At 37.2% G+C, this 25,218-nt stretch overlaps 1 protein-coding gene across 1 annotated transcript; it reads left to right on the forward strand.

Moving 5' to 3' along the window:
• The first annotated feature begins 20,389 nt into the window (after positions 1-20,389).
• LOC139738523 (probable G-protein coupled receptor No18) lies at positions 20,390-23,440 on the forward strand. Its single transcript, XM_071649147.1, has 2 exons — positions 20,390-20,433; positions 22,084-23,440. The coding sequence occupies exons 1-2, from the start codon at positions 20,390-20,392 to the stop codon at positions 23,438-23,440; spliced, it is 1,401 nt and encodes a 466-aa protein (XP_071505248.1).
• Positions 23,441-25,218: the final 1,778 nt, after the last annotated feature.

Below are 25,218 nucleotides of genomic sequence, written 5' to 3' on the forward strand. Positions count from 1 at the left end.
TGTGGGTGCTGGGCTAGAACTTTATAAACTGTCACAAAATTTGCGTTGCCAGTGACAGTGCTAATGAGAAACCTACATTGTAGTACAATGTAGGTCTTGGTAAAATGTGATGAACAACGCATTGTTGCATCCCCAGTGAGTTGAGAGAAAGTTGAGCTTTGAAGAGAGAAGGTCCAAACTAGAATATGGAGAAAAGATGACTAAAATTTTTAAGGTGATTCATGGTCTCATGCATAATCCTAAACTGTATATACACTAGATTCCAAAGTACTTGAGTTTTTGTGAGTTCTCTACTTGCTTGAGTTAGAGGATGAATTATTGTATTTAGCAGTAGCTACTAGAAGATATGTGATAATGATAATCTCATGAAGGGGCAGAGATGGTGCCATCCCTATTACTGAATTACTCAGATAAGCGGTATTTAAGGTACATTACGATTATACAAAATGTGTAGGGCCAGAGATGCGGTGTTCCCCCAAATGTAAACATTTGGTGTACTGAAATATATGAAATGGGGGGGGGGGGGGGGGGGAACCACGCACAATAATCTGGTGCATGAGAAACAAGTGCATCAGTTTTATTCATATCATGATGCACGAGAAACGAGAGCATCATTTATTCATATCATGTCATAACCTACTCTGCGGTGAAGATGTAGGAGAGGCCTACACTGTAATATCTTGAATAAGTTATGACAAAATATTCAGCATTTTCTTCTTCTGTTTTTTGTTTTTTCAAAGCAAGATACAAATTAGACTGACTGTATTGCAAGCATTAAGCATTGAAAGTGTAATTGATACCAGTTTTATTGTGACCTGTTCTTGGTCAGTTCAAGCTATTTTAAGTTTATTGCTATGTACATACTTTGTAGGTGTTCCCTTGTCAAAACACATGAGTAGTCCTTTCCTATAATAATTGTGTTTGTGTGTGATGTGTGTGTGTGTTGTTGTTGTTGTTTGTTTGTTTGTTTGTTTTGAGTAGGTTGGATAAGAAGGGAATTGGGCAATGCATAGATGCAAAGAAGAGGATGAATGCGAACCTGCCTTCTCACCTTTTTGGCCATTTTGAATACATTTCATTTTCGTATGTAAAATGAAATATTTTTATGTACTGGTATGAATTTTGTGTTTCTTTGTTCTAGATTTTCTTTTGAAATGCTTGACATTTGTTCTTGCAACTTTTCCATTTTTAATCAAGATGTGATGTTTGCCTACAGGATAGTCTACTCTGGACCGATATGATTTTAGAGATCTGAAGAGGTTGACAGATCTGTGAATAGAATAAAACTCAATACGTAGACACTTTACTTGCGTCAACTTCAATGTGGTGATTGGTACAGGGATAAAAGATTACTGTACTCTTTTGATGTAATCTTTTAGTCATAATTTCAGCTCAGCTTGTGCAGTCATACATAATGTAACTTGAGCTATAAACTTCCATTTGAAATGAAAATGTGGCATATTGGGTACAGTAAATTACATGTAAATTACATGTAAATTACATGTAGTATTAATGTATTCTTTAGGCAAAAAGAGCTAATTAGCCCATTTTGCATAAAGAATACATGATAAATTTTAAATTTTCAAGGTCTGTGATCCGAAGGTTAATATGTTTCATCTATCTCGTAATAGCTCTCTGTGGTGGAATACTATGTTGTGTGAGAAGTGAGAGTCATCCCACTTGACTGGGCTTCAGTCAAATTTGCACGAGTCATTGATTAAATCTCTTTCTTCATAACATTCATGCAAACTACTGTAAAGCAAGAAGTATTCGCGGCATGAAATATTTGCAAATTGGAGCCATCTGCCTTTTTTTTGCGACATGAAAATTTCGCGAATTACCATTGGCTTCCAATTCATTATAGCATAGACATGTGCATTTTAATTTTGTGAATCTTGGCTCTTGCGAAATTCGCAACATTTCTGATTTATTCGTAGTACATGATAGCATGGCAGCATGGATAAAACTCTAGCGTACAGTGTACATGGATAAAACTGTAACATGCTGTACCTTTACACCATCCCACATTATTATGTGATCCTTCACTTATAATGTCACATGGACTTCAATTCTGTGCGAAGTTTATCGATTTATCATATTATTTCATGTACGTAGCTCATACAAAGTCTGCAGGGGAGATCAATTATTTACGGTATACTTCATTTCATTACTGTGCCATTCTTCAGTCAATAACAGCTTCCTTTTAGTTGTAACTTAGAATTAAAAAAAAAAAAAAAAAAAACTGCCGTGCCATCACATGTAGCCGAAACAGCATTGATTTGATGACTGCGGTTTTGAGTTATCCAGCAAATTCATGTAATATTTAATCTGTTTATGTGCAGTGCTACGTGCGGCTCATTTGTCCTTGGTGCGCAGGAGTCATTGCCTTACATGATTCTATTGCCAGCCCTGTGATTGCCTGGGTATCAATAATTAGTTAAGTCCGTGACAATGGTTGGGCTCTGGAAAATGTATGAGAAACTGTAGGAGCTGTCTACCAATGCAAGGTGAGCAGCCATTCAATCAGCTCAATTAGGATGTACAATCCCTCGTGATTAAGCTCATACACTGACAAAAACAAGCATATTTCCTCCTCTGTATGAAGATGGAAAAAACTCTGATAATAATTGTATTAAGAGTTTAAAGAAATGGTATAGTATTGATGGAGATAAGGATTGAGCTGTCCACTTTTTTTTTTTGAGATAATAAGAAAACTGTTCATGAAATGTTATAGAGCATACCATACTGAGAGGAAGTGTATTTGATGAAAATTAGTTTTGAAATGGCTGAGATATCTAAAACAAAATAAAACAAAGATATCCCAATAATTACCTCCACCGTTACAAGGATTGCTTCTTTTTTTCTTCTTTTTTGATATCTCAGCCATTTCACAACCAATTTTCATCAAACAAACATTGAATAGCTCTTGGAATCACATGCTCTTTGGTATTTCATGAGAGGTTTTGCATTATGTCATTAAAAAAAAAAAAAATGAAGACAGAATAAACTGACCAGAAAGAATATAACTTATTAGTGGAGAAATGATTGCTTCTTTTTTCTTTTCTTTTTTCTTTTGATATCTCAAAAAAAACCCCAAAAAACCCCAATAGAAATCTGAAGCCAGATCTTAACCAAAACTTTACTTTCCCTTTAAATGCACAATGGATATACTGTATCCAGTTTCATCAGCTTAAGATATTTGACATTGAAGCTGATGAAAAACGAAGAATATGAAATGTGGGATGATTTTAATCAATTCATTAAACATTTTGTATGCAAAGAGAGTGTAATATCAAAAAGATTATTTTTTTTCTTATTTTATGATGACCTTTACTTTAAAAAAAAAAAATCTGAACATGGCATTTATCTATGTTTGCACTCAACCTCTTTACCTTCTAAGACTTCACTGCATATTTGGTTTACCCATTGTCAATCATTGAGGCTCAGAAATTCATAAATAAATATGATTTGTTCTTTGTAAATTTCCATTTCATACTTCTCCTTTTTTTTGCCATTTTTCTTTTGCAATGAATTTGATTTAGGTTAAAAAAGGAAATAAATTCAGTTTTCTTGTTTCGTCTGCCTGAGCTGTGCATACTTACTGCATTGGTAAAAGTAGTTCACTGAAATTAAAAGGTTTTATTTGTCATTACTGTATCACAAAATGCCATGTTTATAATTCCTACTCTTATGTATTGTCAGACTGCATGTGATACATGAGCAAATAACATGCATTTTATATTGTATAGATCACATGAATTGTGTTGCTAGTGGATTTGACGCTGTATAGGAAATGGCTTTTCACTTAATTAGACAGGAATAGGATTACACCATGAATCAATGTAGAAGGTAGACGTGTTTAAAGAAAAAAAATCAACGGTTAGTCTTGTGACCCAAGACCCATTTATTACCTTGATGCATCCAAATCATATCATGCATGAGGTCCTTCCTTGTATCAGGGATATCTTTTTTCTTGTATTATTATTATTATTATTATTATTATTATTATTGTCATTATTATTGTTTTTATATTAAGTTAAGGCTATACTGTTCTGGCAAATTATTGTTTCATCAAGCATCAACATATTTGACTTACAATTTACACTAAAGCAAGCTTTGATTCAGCGGTTATATGCATACGATTACCAGATATTTGTACATGGAAGTCTTTTGGTGTAGTGCAGGAACATGATATTTGTATTTGATATTAATCAAACAAAAAAAAACAAAAGAAAACTTTCTTTTGGTACCACTTGTAAAAATACACCTGTAACCGTTAGTTTCTTTATTTTTGGATGAGGGGTAGAAAAATACCCGATACAATGTACTATGAGCAAATTTTGTAATGGCCAAGGAATACATGTACTTTTGAATTCTATTTGCTTTGTGTTTCAAGATGGTAATTTGGTCATCACATTTTATTTGCAAGGACCTGAAAGTGATTTATGTATGTGTTTGTCCACAAGGAAACGCATGTAGCAACAGCAACATACGCATATTTCGGGTAATAAAAACGTGTTGAACAATGCGATAAATTAATGTGTAGATTATGATCTGTCTGGTGGTGCGTGTCACGAAAATTCCCCTCTGTTCAACCATGATTGGAATAAAACCACTACTGAAATGATCAATTTTTTTTTGCGGTGTTGACCGCATGTGCCCTTTGTCGTGTCAAATACGTGACGTGTGTTTTCGTTTCATTGTGAAAACTATGGTGACATCAAACGGAATTCCATGGAAAATATCATTTAAAAAAAGTGTGTGTGTGTGTGTGTGTGTGTGTGTGTGTGTGTGTGTTTTGACATGCCCCGCATCCTCAGCAGCTGTTAGCTGACTTCGTATCTATTGTACAAGCAGCGGTGACGACGACGACGATGATGATCAGTTACGATTTCCGTGATTAATGACCAGAAGAGATTTTATGTTAGAAGTTATTCCAGATGTTAGACCCGAGTCGCGCCAAAACTTCATTTTTCTGTCGGTTCCTTTCTCGATATGAAATGAAGGGTATGCGTTTTCTTTACGTTTCTACCCGACAGTGCTTTTCTTGGAATGCCGTATACATGTGTGTCGATTTCGGTGTCTCTTGAATACACAATGCATCCAATACAGTACATGTATAGCAAGGCCGTCTCGATATGATAACCCTGGTTGCCAAATCAACTTATCTTCCGGTAATCAATTATCTAATCGATGAAGGTTAAACGCCAAGTAAAGAAGTGGAAGCGTAGCAAGAATCTCAAAATTTTGGACGTTCCATCATTTCCGGGGGACTTTCTTTGCCTCTTCAATCTGTTTTCCGGGAACGCACGGGACGATAGGCCTATACCGAGGATGTCATTTCTGATCCAGTTCATATTACTTGGATCATACATATAATACGTTCCCCGAATAATGTCTTCTCAGTTTCTCCGGTTTTCACGTTAAAACGGAGACGCAGTTGGTGTGATCAAGATATTAAGCGAGGATACAAGGCACCTAGCGTGGCTACACTGTAGTCATACAATATTCAGCCTGTGAATATTTACTGTCGATATGGTTGCTGAACTGGCGTTCCTATATAATTCATAATTATTGTGTGCGTCTGAAGATTACTGAAGATGCTATGACGCTGAATGTATGGACGTGTATCAAATGCATGAAAGTCGACTGATTTCGTCTATTCCGACCTACATGAAATGTATTGTACACACACACACACACACACACACACACACACACACACACACACACACGTGTGTATTTTTGACCTGCTAAAACAAAAGGATCCGAAATTCGAGGGAGGTCTATTTTCTGAAAATGACATGACCTTATGCCCTTACTCATACACTTGTATATAAATCCTTCAAAAAAAGTTTGGAAATCTGAATTTGATCAATCATTTCCCATCTTTCCTTAGAAATGATTCATTTGTGCTAGGTACCACAGAAAGATTGTTTAATTCTGTTTAAAATGATACCGTACTTGTTATGATTATCGTTTACATGGAGGTGCAGTGCTTACAAATATTAGGTAAAGTCAGAATTGAAAAGTTGCAAAATGGCCCAATTTTTGACGTCCGTAATGCAGTTTCCTATTGATGAGTGAGTTCCCCATTGTTTCTTCATTGTTCATTTACTGTAACATCAGCATTTTATGGAGTGAAACATGTATGCGTTCAACCAAACAGATAAACACACACACACACACACACACACACACACACACACACACACTTACACAGCATTACACACACATACACACACACACACACACACATGACTCAAACCATTAATTTTCATCTCACAGAACCTCGCCACGACAAAGACATAAAAAGGTGAAATGGCATGGTCTTGATTTTATCGGAATTTCATCTTTTTTGTCTTCATTTTGTCGTTATTTTGTGTTTACTTTATGTTTACTTTGCCTTTATATTGTCAATGAACAGGATCGGGTTTCAGCATCTGGTGGACGAGCCAAGTGCTTGCACCACCGCCTGGCACCGTATCCTCATGCTGTTGATTGGCGTCACCCAGTATCTGACGGAGTCCTGCCTACTGTCGTTGCATTTGTGACCCTCTTCCCCACAGCTCGACCAAGTTGATCCCAAAAATGTTCTAAGGGGTTGAGGTCGGGGCTGCATGCAGGCCAGTCCATTTCTGATGATGCCCTCTCTCTCGCGAGAAAGTTGCCCACATGTCTCGCTCTATGTGGTTTTGTGTTGTCATCTTTTTGAAGCATTTCAGCTTAAATTTGCCCTATGGCGCGGGGGTTTTGAACATTGCTTATAAGTGGTATGATGTACAACCATACAACTTTATGAGCTATCAAAATTGCCTGGCATGCCACCACTGAAAACTTGAATGTGAAGTTAAGATGTCTATTGAAATTTGCCTTAGTGGCTGACCAGTTGAGAACAAAAGACATAACACAAAAGAACATGTTCTTTATGTACTCTTCACGACCATTCTCATTCATAAGGACAGTTCTTGTTCGATTTGCAACTTTTCAATGCAGACCTTATCAGACATTTTGAGTACAGTTCTTTACTTGATAGCATAATCATAATGAGTAGGGTATCATTTTAAAGAGAATTGAATACTCTTTCCATTGATATCAAGCATATATTGCACAGTGGTTACAAACTGGAGGAATTTACAACTGAAGTCAGATTTCCAAACTTTTTTGAAGGGTTTATAATGAGTGAAAAGCAAAGTTTTCACTATTTTATCATTTGTTTCTGGTCAGTTTTCCCTGTCTTTGTATCAATACCTATGTGTTATATATATATATATATATATATGATATAAAAATATATAGGCCTATATGTCATGTATGTATAATCATGCGTGCGCCTAATGTTGCTAGGTTTCAACAACATGAGGCCAATGGATGTCAGTCCTTAGGGCCTTCATAAGAGGCCTTTGCAGCATGAAGGACTATTCAAGCTAGCTATTGTTATTTTCATTGTCTTGTTTTTTATTATTTGCTTCCACGTTTTCGCCTCGATATTTTGCTTGACTCAACAGCAGCGACGTTATAAAGGTACTTTGTATACACGCCCTTCAATATCTCCCTTTATACGGGATGTAATTATTGTAATTATGTTGACACCCTCTGAGAAGAGAAGGTGTATGAAATGAGTGTGGTAAAGAGGCGTTATTGTACCAGCGGAGGACAGGGCTCAAATTTAGTACCGCGTGCACGACGAATAAAAAAAGGATTTCGAGAGCATATTCTCCTATCGCTGGTAAACTACAAATCAGGAAATAAAACACACATACACACACGAGTGTCGGTTTTCCAATTAGGCCTATATGCAAGATTTAAAATAGATCAATCAATTTCAGGATACGCAGCCAAAATTACAAAATAGTCATTCATAATCGCTGTTGGGCAGCCAATATTATACACAATGGGCATTCGTATAATTCACCATAGAGCACTGAGTGAAAAAGCAAAGAGTTTGTGCGAAAACGTCATTTACATTCGCCATAGTGCATTTATTGCAGGACACAATTGACTATTATGCACATGAATGTATATAGTAGAACTGATGACTATACTCTATGTTACTGGTTGAAACCTTTCTCTATATGAATGTTGGACCTTCTTAAAATAGCTATTTTGCATTTCTGTTTTCTTGGCTATAATGATGTGTTCAAATTCATGATTTTCTTCCGTCGAGATGTTTTCATTGCAACTGATTGACAAATTGCCCTACATCGACGTAAATAATTATTTACGTCGATGTAGGGCAAGTTGTCAATCAGTTGCAATGAAAACATCTCGACGGAAGAAAATCATGAATTTGAATAACAAAGCAGTACCCGCTGCATGCTATAAGGATTAGAACCAACACTTGCTTTCGGGCGAAAGCTCGGTGGTCTAGTGGAGATGACGCCTGTCCGGTGATCAGGAGGTCGTAATATAGGTTCAAATCCTGCTCGAGTATGTACGCCCATGATTTTTTATCATGGCTACTACTAAAACACTGATCAATTCAGTGCTTATTTACGTCGATGTAGGGCAATTTGTCAATCAGTTGCAATGAAAACATCTCGACGGAAGAAAATCATGAATTTGAATAACAAAGCAGTACCCGCTGCATGCTATAAGGATTAGAACCAACACTTGCTTTCGGGCGAAAGCTCGGTGGTCTAGTGGAGATGACGCCTGTCCGGTGATCAGGAGGTCGTAGGTTCAAATCCTGCTCGAGTATAATGATGTGTGTGTGTAAAAATACATAGGGCCTATAACTAGAAAATCATAATCATATCCTGTGATTTGTGTGGTGCGGATTCACTTGACGAGTTTACAGTTGCCCTTTGATGAATTTGAATGACGAATGGCGATTTTGGCTGCCCTATACTATAATGCAGGGCCTGTATTTTAGCTCTTACAATACGTGCAATATTGAATTACCTATCTATACCTTTGCGTACACTAAAGTGCGAAGTTGTAGTGGAAAACCTATAAATTTGCTCCACTAAACAACATTGTCATTGCACAGATGTTTTTTTTTTTAATTATCATTTCAACGAAACTTTTGTGAAGGAGAGGTAATATTTCAAGGCTGATGATTCATAACACATTGTACTTATTATTTTTAATGCCTCCGCAACGAAGTGGAAATGTTGCCGGAGACATATGTTTTTGGGTTGTCCGTCCTCCCTTACGTCCGTAATCAATGTGGACAGCGTATGACCGTTTGAGGTATCTTAAAATGAAACTTGGCATATTATGTATTTATGAGTTTTGGGTGGAGGTAAAACTCAAAGAACAAGGTCAAATTCTCAAGGTTTCACTATTTTCCCCATACCTATGCAATGCCTGGGGGTATTTTCTTGAAACTTAGTGTATACATGTTTTACAGGATAAAGAGTATATAGGGAAAGTTTGGGGTCATGGGGTCAAAGGTCAAACGTCAGGTGAAACTGCTAAAATTTCATTTCTTTTTCTCTATATCTCAGAAATGGCTCAAGGTATAATCATCATGAACTTTATATACCTATAAATGCATGTATTGCCTGACAATTTTCTTCGGAAAATTTGGGTCAAAGGTCGTAAGTCAGGTTGAAATGTTAAGGTTCTGTTATGTAATGTTAAAATTTACGCTTTTTCTCCGAAGAGATTTCTTTAAGCATAAGCTTGATCAATCTGGGTAGATGCACATGCATTACTGCACAATGATTCTGTAGGGAAGGATTTTAGCCATGGGATCACAGGTCAAGGAAAATGTTCAAATGTTACAAATTTTCCCACATTTTGAAAATTTATAGCTGAAAGTATTATTGTCATGAAAATGAAGAAAAACACTCGACACATTTATATAGTGACAAACATGTCATTTTAATTCTTTGTCAAACATGTGAAATCGTCGTCTCACAATATTGTCAGGAAGTACTTCTAGTCGTATTGGAGAACCATGCATTATGGAGGAGGCATACCAGTCGCCATAGTGACAGTTCTAGTTTGTCCCATACAATGCACTTCCAAGATGTGTTCATATTACGCCTACATGCACAATATGAGAACAAAAGGTTTCCACCTGCAACAATAAAACCTATAGTAATTCATATTTCATTCACTTCTCAGTTTGTCCATGGTTGTCCAACCTTCCATTCAACTCTGATGCTAATTTGATCTGACTCAGAATTAATGACAAGATTCACCATAACTTACAAAGGAAAGGAATCAAAAATTTACTCGGATCACCTAAAGGAAAACTCCATAATCGAAAATACATTTCACCCACCTTTTGTCGACCAACGACACGTCGCAAAAAGCAAGGTGATTTTCATTTCATGTAATTGACTTTTTTTTTTTCATCTGAGTCAGTTTCCTCGATGGGCGGTAGTGCGATGAAGGAATTTTAACATGATTAGTATCGGAAAGCTTCAATCCGTCTGCCTGCTCTTGAGCGGTGCAAGTTTTGGCAGTTGTCTGTTTGAACGAAATGCATGGTAACATGAAAACAACAATAACAACAACAACAGAACAAAAGAAAAATGATTGATGACATGTGTACCCTTATTGCTTTGGGCATTATGCAACAAAATGTAAGTATTATGCAGCCTCTTTCATGAACTGATTTCTGATCCCCGTGAGTGCTGGCTGGATTCAGCATAATTCGGCATAAGTCGGAAGTATGACGTTATCGTCATGGTCATCTAGCTGTCATGGCTGTTGGTTGTTTGCTGGAACTCTGAGGGACCACGCCCGCTCACGTTGGCATAATCAGTGGTGCGATTTTACCGCCATTTCACCGCGCAAACTTGAATTTATAATATGATAATGACTGCATGTACTGATTATGAAAGGGAATCGTTCTGGATTTCAATGTGAAGAAAAAGACTAACCATGTTGGAATAGGGAGATGGCTGTGAAAAAACTTATCGGGTTATGATGTTGGTAAGGTGTCCATGTCTGTCCTCTAAAAACTCTTGTTTTATGATCAACTAAAATCCAAGTTATAACTTTTCTCCCATATATATATATATATATATATATATATATATATATGTTGCAATGTTTGTGCCGTCGGTTTTGTTTTTGTTTTCTTTATGTATGTTGAACAAGACGACACTGTTGGCGACGAGAGGTTTGCATTCTATTTCTGGCGGAAACTTTGAAATATTAATGCGAAGGACGATGTGAATGGTTCTTTGTACAATTGAATCACTTCGCATTAGTCAGTATGTTACCTGTCTTTCATCAGGGAGGTGAGCCACCTCCCTGCTTTCATGTATTTTCTTTTTCTTTTTCATGCCCCTGTCTAGGCAATCAAGATAGGTCCATAAGCAAAATTGTAATAAAACAAAAACTGCATCGTCCTTCAGTTCGGAGGATTGCCAAGGCAGAAAGATGCGTGTTAACAAATTGCACTTAAAATTTGACAGCAAACATTTTTTTTTACCTCTACTCCAACCTCACATTAGACAGGTATACTCTATTTCAAAAGGGGGAAAAACATCTTAATGCCTGTAAAATGCCGTAATGATGTATGGATTGCGAAATTACATTTTGCTGATCATGGAAATCTATGTCAAGTCAATAGTTCCATATATTGTCATAATCATAGTGTATTATTTTATATTCATGTCATTTTGACATAATCAACGTTTCATAGAATATCAGGTTTTCTCCAACTAGATGCACCGGTAGGCACCGGTAGCAGCGAGATGAACATTAATCATTTCACCCGCCGCATTTCATTTTTATTCTGATTTTCCATCTCTCCCAAACTTATTGCTATATCTTCGTAATATGCTCTCCCTCTCTCTGCTGTACTCGCCTTCATCAACGTTTCCTTCTCTGATTTCGCTTTCTTGTCTTCCGACTCATGTCCTTGGATTTATTTAAAGATTCCGTATACAAGTTATTATAGAGCAACGCTTTCAATATGATTGACGTTTCTTAATTTCAAGGGTTTTGTTGAAACACCTAAATGTATTAACATGATTGAAATGCTTCTTATTACTCAGGTTTGTCGCATATTATTATAATACATTGAAAATATGAAGTGATATCTAATTGTTGTTGTTATTTTATTTAACTGAGCGTTTGAAGTGAATTATTTCTATAGGCTTATGGATTTGAATGTCCTTGCAAAATGTATGCACGTAGGTCAAACTCCAAACACTAGTGCCGTCATTCTGTAATACTGGAATAAACGGAATGACATGAAACTATTAATATTTGCCTTGTTGCATTCACAAGATATATTATCGTCCAGATGAAGATAGGTTGATAAGGTCATATGTATGTAAATCACGCACATGTATAACCATGTTTAAAGGACTTTTAAACTTTTCTTATTCAGGGGAAGAGGTGTAACCTAAGTTTTGCATGTTATAATATACAAGTGATTAATTTCTACCTTACATTCATATCGGTACAGCGAAAAGGCAAAAACAAGAGGCTCTGCACTTTCAAAGTTCTTGAGAACTATCCTACTTTAATCAATATCCTGACAATGACATCCTTTTGAAACGATTCGATGTATCCCAGGGGACAGCGTGTGTGTGCGTTATTCTTTGTTTTTATGATTTCATAAGATCTACAAAAATCTTATAGATTGCTCAATACAATGACAATTTCCACAGGGAAACATCATTATACCTATTCGAGCAAAGATGTGATCTAAAAATTAATGCCAATGCATTAATTCTAACCACCGATATGGGCTTACTCACTCGAACTATTCTCGATAATGCATCAATACTTGTTGTTTGCTTACACTCTACTAGTAATTTTGCGACTGACAGCGGTATAATGAATTAAATTTTCACCTGATCCGACGTTGCCATGTTTTAAATCTCCCGAGATCTTTAATTTTCTTTTTCAAATGAAATTGTAGAAACAAGACTATGGGCCGCACTATACTAAATTAGTGTTCTTGAATGATAGCTCTGTTTCATTTCAGACTTAATTGTTCTGTTCTCTCTCTCTCTCTCTCTCTCTCTTTCCTGGTCTGTTAAGGTATATTCATTAATTTTATTGCTCAGCTTCTCCATTCGATGATGAAAAATAGAAACTATTGATGAAAGGATAAGGGAGGACAGATTTGTGTAAACTGAAAGAAAGCCATAAAAACTATCCCACTGACAAAATCTCTACAATTTGAAAAGAAAGCCAGTTCAACTTTTAATCCAATCTAATTCAAGAAGACGGTGTAGGCGTATATAGAGTTGACCGAGGAATGCATTTACATTTACAACAAAATCAGCAATGACTATTTTATGTTCGAGAACTATAACACTTCATCATAATGATAATTGTTATATATGAATTATAATCAATATTTATAAGCCATACAACAATCCTATAATGCCATTGTGACGTTGCAATAATCATGATAATCATCCATGCGATTCACGGGTTTCTTTCATCAGCTGTTCATTAAAGTAGCTAGTTGATGGAAGGAAACAAATTTATTGTAAATGTGTATTGTAATATATGTGGTACATTGTATTTGGCTATAGCGCAATTTGGATTTCTGTTCCATTCTCCTGTGTGTAATTATCATGATTATGGTAGTATATATACAGACTCTAAAGAAAGACTATAAATCATTAAGACATTGTATGAAATTATGATTATTATCAATATCATTTACGTGCATTTTGCTGTAAATCCTGAAACTTGTTAAATGCTACGTGCAGTGAAATATTTAACTTTCTGCAGTCAGAGCAAGGCAACCATTTCTATAAACCATTATTCATTTTAAATCAAACTAAAGTTCCCCAATTAATTTCAATTTTCAATTTCAATTTCAATTTATGTTCATATTTCTCACTTATATCACAATAAAGTATATAAATACGAAAATTATACAAAACATAAGTTAGATGAGACTTCATCGGAATGAATGAAAGTTTGATTTGATATAAACACAAGGTACCTGTATACATGCGAATTGAACTGTGGTCATGATGAGAAAAATATGACGGGGCCTGCGTGAAAGCATTAGCTTAACAATGTACAGCCGCAGGTCCCGTGATAAATCAGATTAGGGGAAGTCTAAAATGCAGATTTTTTTTTTAAGACCAAACAACTGAGGGAACCGATTAAAACAAACAAAACAAAAAATCCAATTGAATAAGTGTAAAAAAGATAACAGCTTTATCCTTGCCATTGCTTGTGAACCCATAAAACATAAGAAGAAATTTTCTTTATCGTATGTTTTTAAGTGGACGATTGCAGTGATATGATCTATTTTGTGCTATGTAGTATTGTTATGACGTGCAATGACTATGCCTTTTATCAGTGCCCGAGAATGTTTACTACAGGCTTCTCAGATGTCGAGTACATTTGCACAATTTCAAAGGTATTTCTGCTTTTTAAGAAAAAAAAAAGGTACAGTGTATTTGCAAACAAGAAAGAACGTCATTTATTACCACTCATTACACTTTCAATTCATACGATCGTTGATTTCTATTTGATTAGTCTGTAGCTTATATGCGTTTGCTTTCAATTTGAATTTAATCGATGATTTGTATACCTGGTATTATTGCACGGTCTAAATGAAAAAAAAAACAGAAATCTAAATGATGTAGTATTATAAATAAATAAAATGGACGAATAAAAAAAAAAATTCTGAAAAGAGCTTGACTATTTCAACGAAAGCCATTTTAAAAGACTGAATAAAGAATAAGCAGCACTCCAGTATTTTGCGGACAAAAATCCTGAAACCATTATTACCATGGCCTTTTCTGTTCAGGAAGATTGTATGAATAATGTAAGATAATATTCTACAGTCGATATTTCATCGCTGTGCTCCAGTTCTCTCTCGGTATAATTGGTTGTGATCGAGAAAAAAAATTATATCCTGAGAGCGATTAAAAGACAAAATCGATTAGCTATCACAGAGCGATCAGCAAACAATCAAATCCTATAAATGAGATGCCCTGTCCTGTAGAAAGTGGCATTTCAAAGGCTGAATGGTAAAGTGGGGGATTTGTGATTTGTAATCAAGTTGATGGCTGGTATAGATGCATGAAATGAAGGAATCTGAGCTATAATCACTTGACCTTTTCCGTGTCAGGGACTTTGGACATCAGTGTACAATGCTATGGAGTCTTCTGTGTCAATCAGCACTCAAAGAACATCGAGGCTGAAATCAAATTTTACTCCATGTTCGAGTTGATCGCATTGAATTACACGAAACAAAAAGGCCAACCCAAAAAACAAACAAACAAACAAACAAACAGAAAATTTGAAATCATAAAAGAGGGAGATTGCTATTATGCTCGACTAACACAGCTACACTTTATGGAATTTCGTAAAAATACATTCTTTTTAATTCAGCAATAGTGTAAAGGGAACGGTATAACAGTTTATGCATCATTGATAAAAAAGGTTTAATCTATGTAGTTTTTAAGGACACAATGCACATCATCGCCCAATCTTATTAGCATAGAGGCCTATCACAATGCAATTTAATATGTGAATAAAACTATGCCAATATTATGATTGATGAATCGCTGTTTTGAGAAATCATCAGAAATTCTAAGAACTGCATAACACTTTTAATTGCTTGAATGATAATTTTTTTTTTTCATAGAAACTTTCACTACTCATTTTAGGAATGGAATAGAGTTTCTCCTCATCAAAGGAGATTTGTATGATATCTAGATCGACTTTTCATGATACAAGAAACATCTTCCTACGCAAGTTTTCAACAGAACATCAGCATAATGCGATCAAGCCGTATGCGCTCATCACAGATAGTCTAAAATTCGATGGGCGTTGAGAAAACCAGAGGGGTGAAAGAGGCGGAGAGCGAGCAAATGCTTTCCTCACTCTCTAAAGACTGCATCGCTACCATCAGGGACAGATCCAGGAATTCCGTAAAGGGGGGGGGGGATGGGGCGCAAAGCAGGGGGGGGGGGGTGCTTTAACCGGAATTTCGTACCACTTCTAAGTTTAATCGGCTGACAATAAAAAAAAGAGAAAAGAAAAATGCTTAAGTTCAAATTTTCTCGTTTTTCTCGACAAGCAAAAAAAAACCCCAAAAACAAACAAACAAACAAAGAAAAGATGAAAAAAAAGGTGCCCCTCCCCCCCCCCCCCCCCCCCCCGGCCTGGTTCCGCCAATGGTTACAAATACAACTGAACTCCTCAGGAGTAAAGTTTCTCGTGGTAATAAAAGAGTTAATCCGCTAACTTGTAATCCCTAAAGCTGATAAAGTGACTCCCATCCTTGGGTTTTTGCATGCGTGTGTGCGCGCATGCGTGTATATGCTATTGAAAGAACAGCATTTTCTTCCTTCACTTCATAAATTTTATGAGAAAAAAAAATCACTGCAAAGATATTGTCATCACTAATTCCCCCTGGAACGTATTCGCTGTCCATCACTGCAGCGCGCATGACTTTTATCCGCCATTAGGTCCTTGCCACAGTGACTACTAGGAGCTGCATCCATTAGCCGTAGAGGTTATGAAATATTCTTGCTGCAGCGGTCGCTTCAGCAAATACGATCGGGACGCCAGATGAAATCCTGTTGTCCTCCTGATAGGCTATAACTGCGCCACGTCGCCAGGCTGATAACGTAACACAATGTCACTACGATGAGTTGGCTATATACTGGCGGCACATTATTCAGGTTCGAAATAGCTTACATTTACAGAGAGGAGAACATTCTTTTGTCTCCCACGTGGTATACGTTTTAGGTCTTTATTTTGCCAGTCCTCGTTGTGTATGGTGTATTCCCGAAGTCTCTTTCCGTTATTTATTCTGGCTTGCGCTAATTTCTGTGAGTTGTAAAGTAATTTTATTTCATTCTACTTGTGTCCTCTTTGGAGTCAATGACGAGCTAGGTGACATTGTCAAGAAAACGTAAGTAAAGAAACGACGACCATAGTTTAGTCTCTGTGTATGTCTGAACACTTCTTAGTGTAAATTATGTGTTTGTTTGTGTCTCTCTGTGTGTGTTTGTTTGTCAAATGTGAGTGTGTTGAGTTACTTATCAATGGGCACAACTTACAGCGTATACTACACTAAGTGAATAAAAATATCGCCCAACATAAAGCGGATTAACTTGCTTACAAACTATTCTCAATTAAAATCTTCATCATACAATTTCCTGTTTTTTTAGTTCATTTCTGCAACATTTCCTTTCAAGAATACATTGTTCTAACGGAAATACAACTATAGATTAATTTAGTAAATTTGAGTTCTTCTTATCTTAAGGAATCAAATTTTATGAACATTTTATGAATGTGTATAATCTTAACTGAATCTTGAATTGAAAAATAATAATTTTACAAGTAAAATTCAACAAATTTCCCTGTGGTTGTTTCGCTATAATGAGGTAAACACTATCACAGCAAAATAAATTGACTTTGCTGAAATAATATTCTTGAAATGTCAAGATTAGATAAAAATGATTGAATCTTATGGATTGTTTAACCTGATTTTCTTTTCTTTTTTTGCTGTATTTTCCTTAATAATTTTGTATTGTAGAAGTTGAAAAAAAATGATTTAGAATTGAAATTGAAAACAAAAAATATCGTTCTACATGATTATGTAAACTACACGTCGAGGTTTTGCACCATTCCCTTTTTGAATAAATATAGTCCCCAAAAAGTACTGGAATCTTTTCTTATTAATCCTTACTCACTCATCACATCTGTTTCGTATTTTTCATCTTTTCCCTTTGAGTGACCATCACGGCTTCATTTCCTTATGCTCAGATCTTTTATTATCGTTTATAAGTGGCACACTGTAAAAACATCGGTGTTAGATTTAACACCACGGGTGTTAAATCTAACACCGGTCAAACTTCAATAAAGGACCACACCCACAGGTGTGAAAAATGCACTGTGATGGTGTTGAAAAGTGTTCACCTGACACTTCGTGGTGTTAATTTGACACTGTAGCTGGTGTTATTTTGACACTGTACTGGTGTTAGTTCAAAAATGACACCACATGGTGTTGATTTGATATTTGTTGGTGTTAAAGGACAAGTTCACCTTCACAAACATAAGGATTGAGAGAATGCAACAATATTAGTAGAACACATCAGTGAAAGTTTGAGGAAAATTGGACTATCGATGCAAAAGTTATGAATTTTTAAAATTTATGTGTTGGAACCGCTGGATGAGGAGACTACTACAGCTTGTGAGTCATATGCGTACAACAGTGCAAAGAAAATGTAAAGAAAATTCAACATATTTTCACTTTTTTCGCATAATAAAAGAGCACTTGACTTGCCTCTTTCTAAAGGCAGGGGGAATAATATTACCCATAACATCTGTCGGTATAGAGTCGGGGAAATGTGTACTTTTTTCAAAAGATGAAATTTTGTGAAAGTCTCTTTATATTTTCCTTGTAGTGTTGTACGCATGTGGCATCTAAGTTATTCACACACTGCAGTAGTCTTCTCACCCAGCGGTTACTGCACAAAAACTTCAAAAATTCATAACTTTTGAACGGATTGTCCGATTTTCCTCAAACTTTCAATGATGTGTTCTACTAATATTGCTACATTCTCTCAATCCTTATGTTTATGAAGGTGAACTTGTCCTTTAATATCACTGGTTTAACACCCGTCCACCTTCAATAAGAGACCACACCAGCTGGTGTTACTTTGGTGTAAATTTATTTTCACATTTTTTCAAAAATCTAGTATTTCAATGTAAAATTCTTGATCGTCTTGTTTAAATCAAAAATCAACAAGAAGTGCAGTTACTAAGAAACTCTTCAAAAAACAGTTTAAAATTTGGAAATGACACCCGGAGGTGTTAATTTAACACCATAAATGAGCACCGAAAATTTTACACCAGCTCGGTGTTCACTATTTAACACCGGACTTTTTGTAGTGCACTAACTTTGCCTATACCTCCTAGCATGATTGTGCTGGGTACGACAGTCATGATAGACAGCATTTACAATGTTTGCCATTTTACGATATTATAATTATTATGTGTATTTCTTTTTCGCTAGTGAACAAACAACAACTTCCTGCTTTTCTCTCACACACCAGCCCCATTTACATTGGGAACTTTCGCCGGCAAAATGAGATGATTATGAATGACAGGTGGCTATCCTTTATAGGATGCAGTATTTACAAACGAAGCACTTATAGTATGAACATTTGATTTTCTTGACGTGAGTAGTAAGTGAGTAGCTAAAGTGGGTTGCAGTAAATAATCCATAATGAATGTTGAGAAAGTATCATCATAACCAACAACAGCTTTAATATCGTCAGCTGAGAGCTAGAACGGCACTATCGCAAGATTTGAGCATCAATAGAAACTAAATTTACTAAATTAAAAGTGGGTAGATCTATATAAGCATTGTCCCACATATCGGGTGAAATAGTGCCCTTATAGTGTTTTCTTTTTATCATTTCACTGAAAACGAAAACAATTCAAAGTTGACACAATGATGTAGAGGAGATCAAGCTCTACAACACTGCAAAAAGTCCGGTGTTAAATAGTGAACACCGAGCTGGTGTTAAATTTTCGGTGCTCATTTATGGTGTTAAATTAACACCTCCTGGTGTCATTTCCAAATTATAAACTGTTTTTTGAAGAGTTTCGTAGTATAACTGCACTTCTTGCTGATTTTTAATTTAAACAAGACGATCAAGAATTTTACATTAAAATACTAGATTTTTGAAAAAATTTGAAAATAAATTTACACCACAGTAACACCAGCTGGTGTGGTCTCTTATTGAAGCTGGACGGGTGTTAAACCATTGATATTAACACCAACAAATATCAAATCAACACCGTGTGGTGTCATTTTTTAATTAACACCAGTACAGTGTCAAAATAACACCAGGTACAGTGTCAAATTAACACCACGAAGTGTCAGGTGAACACATTTCAGCACCATCACAGTGCATTTTCAACACCTGTGGGTGTGGTCCTTTATTGAAGTTTGACCGGTGTTAGATTTAACACCCGTGGTGTTAAATCTAACACCGATGTTTTTACAGTGAATGTGATAATATTATCAAGAACTCAATATCCCTCCAAAACAGTGATAATTAAAGTCCTTCTTGTTCTCACGTCTCAGCTGGTGATTTTTTTTTCACTCTTTGAGAGCACTGAGGAATTGTTTCCTTCATAATAATTACCCGTGCCACTGTTATCATCCGATTCCTATCGTATTGGAGAATATTGCAATCCTAACCTTGGTGTCAGCACTGGTCTGTGTGGTTCTATTTATTTTCAAAAGAAAATACAAAGCAAGAATATGTTTATTGTTTTTCATACGTATAGTAACAAGAAGAAGTACGGGGATCGAAATAAATACGAAAGCGGTAATGTGACCATAACAATTATTGGCAGTAAAATTAAGTTTATGATTTAGAACGTATAATTTCTTGCATGATGTAAAAGATATCGTTTTCCGACCGATTATTTCAATCACTCTCAAATATGAGTTGCGGTAATGGTCGGTGTACTGATCTTCATCAATTCTTTGCTGCCCCACGGGTTAGTAAAAAATGTAGCTGGCTTTCCTGAGGATTTAGAATTTCTTCTGGCCTAAGCTTTCCCTGTCACCACTAAGTTACTAAGATAATAATACACTGTATTCTACTTATTTCCTCCAACATTCGCTTCAGTGTTACGTTTCCTCACGATTTATACCCCATTGATATCCCCAACGCAACAAAATGGTGTAAAATTGTACGCAAAGCAGCATACTAAATTAAGCCTCTTAGCAATACAGGCCTAATTCAGCATCATTTATCATTAATCCTGATGTGCACATATATCCATCTTTTTGCATATTCCTGTTCGTGGCATGTGATGAGGAGTTGTTGAAATGTTACATTTCGATCCTTAAAATCTTATGAAACCATAATTATTTCGTGTAACAGATAAGAACACCCTGTACTAAATTCTTGTCCATGGGAATGCCAATTTGTTTCTAAATTACTACTATCCCATTGCACAGTTTCGATTTAATCCAAAATCATGTTTTCGTATGAAAAACGTTTTGCACTTCCAATTCTTGAAAGAAACCAAGCAAATAAGGTGGCGCTTTAAATAATGCAACATATCATGTTACAAAGAATACACCAGGTATTTTAAGTGATGCCCTTACAACTCATTTTGATATTAACGCTTGTTGTATGAGTTGCATGTTTCCTGTTTGGAACATTTTCGGAGCAGTAAAATTTGAAATTAAAAGGCCTGATTTCCCTGAATAAAAAGCATGAATATTGGTACGTATATTTTCTTCTGATAGTGATTCAAACCGGTAGGTTTATACATGTACCTTTGAAATTTACTTGATGTCACGACTTTCTTTCTAGAATCGCAGTGGCGAATCCAGGCCGGGGGGGGGGGGGGGGGCACCGGGCCCGCTCCCCTTTCATTGTTGTTAAAACAAAGAAATAAAAAGAAAAATGAAGGTGTGGGGCGTGCCCCCCCCCCTAAATTTTGTAAAGGCACACTACCCCCCCCCCCCCCCCCCCCCTTTTTACGGAATTCCTGGATCCGCCCCTGAATCGGGAGAGATGATGTAAGGGTTTCCTTTGCAATGTTTCCCGTTTGTCATTGCTTTCATTTCTACAATACTAATCGGCAGCAGATTTAAGAACGTTTTAAGACAGAACATATATAACTGCACCCTGCATGCTGTGTACTCGAAAAGACCTATGTCTCCGCCCGACTAATACGTTCCACATAATTATGACATAGACCTCATGCCTTGTGCTCAGATGGGTTGATTTTTAATGCATTTTCAGGACTGTGGGTTAATCGTAATACTCCGCACTTTTTTATATTTGTTCCATTTTACAGGATTAGAAAGCATACGGGACTGAATTGTGGAGCTCTTTCTTTTCATGGCGGAAGCGGCCTTCCGAATATTGCTGAATCGATTAGTTGATTGATTTACACAGAGAAGGTCGAACTTTGATTGGTTCTATGCATAATTGATGTCATGAGCCAGTGAATCAATAATTTGAAATGCATGGGAACGCAGGCCCGACAAATCCATCCAGTAAGTTATAATTATTGTCACCATAGAAACAGCTTACAACCTCATAGTGGAGGATTCATTTTGACTGATTTGTACAGTTAACATCGCAAACTGCATAGTTTCTAGAAACTGAGAAGTAACTGAACTTTCAGCGGGCAAGATAAATCCACTTCAAGAATGAACAAGTCGGAAGACATACCATTTGAGTTCACGTGGCGGAATGCCGCTTTCACGATGCTGGCGTTTGCCTTATGTCTCACCACAACCCTAGCCAACATTATACTCATCGTACTTGTGTGTGTTGATAAAGCACTTCGCCGCTACAACAACTACTATGTGGTTAGCCTGGCAATGGCTGACCTGGCTGTGGGTGTGTTCGTTGCACCCATGTTCAGTCTGTACACCATACTGGGCGAGTGGCCGTTGGGAGAGATTGTCTGTGAGCTGTGGATCTTTGTTGACTTCACGTGCGTGTCGGCGTCCATGTTAGGACTCTGCCTGATTTCTCTCGACCGCTACTGGGCCATCACACAGCCTCTGCGACACCTTCGTCGGCAGGGCAGAAGGAGGGCGCTCGCATCAATTGCGGTCGTTTGGGTCATCTCTGCACTTTGCTGGATACCGGCTATGGCAACATGGAAGGCTGTAGAAGGAAGTTTTGCCAAGGATTCTGAATGCCTATACCTTCCAAGCTTTACTTATGTGATGATTTCGACTGTCGTCGTGTACGGCGTTCCAATGGTATCCCTTGTCGTGCTGTATGGCCGAATTTACTACACCGTCAGGAACAAAATGCTCCAAGCCGGTCATACAATGAATGTGTCTACTCCAGGGCTTGAGGAGAACCCTACAGATAATACAAAGTTGAGGTGTTGTTGTTGTATTGACAAGGGCGTCGACGGTGAGGATGCAACAATAGATAAATCCGAATCGTCTATAACTACGATATCACAAGGAATTGATTTATCAATGACCACTGCTATCGGTAGTATTGGAGTCGCCGTGACAACTCTGGGAGCCCACTCCAGTACAAGTGATCTCACACAAACGAAGAACCCTCTCGCAAGGAGAAGCAACCCAACCGACTTTGCGCAAGTCAATAACTGTCTTTCAGTGGATCTCGATACTGATCAAAAGCAATCTCTCCCGCCGAAAGCGTCCGTAGCGGATTTGACACCGCGGACTTCGACCTACGCAGCAGGGCTGCAGACGTCACGGCAACTTCGGGAGCGACTTTCCAGACTCCGTCTGCAGCAGAGGACGTCGAAGACACTAGGAATCATCATTGTCGTGTTCCTCATCTGCTGGATACCGTTCATCGTGCTCTTTCCCTTGAATTCTTACTGCAGCTGTGTTCCCATCGAAGTGTACGACATGTCCTACTGGCTGGCCTACATCAACTCCGCGATGAACCCTTTCCTGTACGGATTCAACAGTGACTTCCGGAGAGCCTTTCGCAGAACAATGTGCATAAATTCGCTCGCTACTCGAGTACTGCGAAAGGCGTAACTTACATGTCTGAATGATCGCCTTCAGGGACTTTGGACAATGAGTATAGTGATGAGGATTTTTCTGTGCTAATCGACACTCATGAATGTAATTATAGCTGGACAATCGGGTAGGCCCAGTGAAACTGTCTAGATTGTCTATCAATGTAGTTGATAACACAAACGAACACTTTCGAACACGAACACACGAACAGGAGATCACAGACACAGCAAAGGAATATCATGTTTTTCTTCAGTTATTGTTTAGATCTTAAAACTATAAATGAGATGAGAACAGTAAATCCCTTCGCACTATACGAGTGCAATATATTATTTTATAAAATGGGTTCAAGAATGTAGCCAATTGGAAGCGCTGGAATGAGTCACGTGTGCTTTGGTTATTCTAGTCCCATCGCACTGCGTGTTAAATCCACTGTGGTTAAATCCTATTGCCGATCGTCTGTGCGCGCGGCGGCTCCTTTGAATTGCATGCATACATAGAGTACGCGCTGTCAATCCTGTAAACAACTTCTAGTTCGGGCTGCCGGCCGGCCGGCCTTTCTTCCCTAGGCCCTTGCGCATAACATGACTTGTGTGTGGCGTACGTATACTCTTATATACGTACACGTACACTTTGTACAGTACAGTAGACCAAGCGTTGTGGGACCGAATGCGTACATGGAGTCACTTTGAAGGGCAAATCCAACGATTTAGCAGGTTAATTCTCACGCCGTTTTCAGAGTATGTTGTCTAGTAGGCCTATATGAGGAGTCTATATCAAGTCTTTAAGGTAAAGGGTGCATATTCTATGTAAAATAAGTAAGTTTTCATGCGGGAACTTAAGTGTCCGGAAACCCAACCCCCCATCATACTTATACTGTATGTGCGGGATTTCCTAGTGCGACGTGCGTAAATGTTTGGGACGGACATCTTCTGACGTCTTGATCCACAAAGTTACGTGAAAAACGCTGAAAAATGCTGTTAGTTTTCGAATTTTCGACCCATTTTATAAAATAAATGATGCACAGGATTATTTCGTGGCGTTAGTGGAGGCGTAGCTCACTCTCGGGTATTTACAATGTAGTGCAACATGCACTCGGCTTCGCCTCGTGCATGTTTCACAATTGTAAATACCCTCGAGTACACTATACGCCTCCTCTAACGCACTCTATTCTGTGCATCATTGGTATACTAGCTGCTTGGCTATAATTATATCATTATAGTCATTGTTTTGGTGTACAAGTACACCCATGATAGCTTAGTGTCCACAGTTCAGAAAATACACTCTTAGCACCTTCGTATGGATATCACAAATCATTAATCAAGATACAGCTGAATTGATTATCCAACATAAAAGTTCAGAATGCGTTAATTTGTGTCAATTGATAGTTTTCGTGTTTTTCGTTGTTACGTCAATTTTTCGTTATCACTTTTGTCCATCATGCGTCAATCTTCGTAAGTCGCCCTCTATAGAAAGCTTCTTTTTAAAATCTATGATCACGATAATACATTTTCCTATCTACAGCGCATGTATGGGACGCATTTTTGCTTTCTCATCTCGTTTGTCACAGAAACGAAATTTTCTTTAAACAAATGAAAAAAAAAAATCCCAGGGCCCTGTTGCATAAAACCCTTACCGCTGGACTTACCGCTCCTTTCTAGCGGCAAGTCTTCAAATTAGCGGTAAATGTTATAATCCTTGATGCTGATTGGTTGTGACGCCTAATTTTGATGGTAGTTACCATTGAAATTCAACGGTAAGTTTTATGTAACGGGCCCCAGAACTCGTTTGTGCGTAAG

This window comes from Diadema antillarum, unplaced genomic scaffold, assembly GCF_040938485.1.
Source record: "Diadema antillarum isolate AM-2024a unplaced genomic scaffold, OU_Dant_1.0 seq00000752_RagTag, whole genome shotgun sequence".
Classification (NCBI taxonomy): domain Eukaryota; kingdom Metazoa; phylum Echinodermata; class Echinoidea; order Diadematoida; family Diadematidae; genus Diadema; species Diadema antillarum.

Coding starts and splice junctions, on each gene's coding strand:
- LOC139738523 (XM_071649147.1), top strand. CDS start 20,390: ATGGTCGGTGTACTGATCTTCATCAATTCTTTGCTGCCCCACGG. Junction 20,434..22,083: donor AATTCTTTGCTGCCCCACGG/GTTAGTAAAAAA, acceptor CTGAACTTTCAG/CGGGCAAGATAAATCCACTT.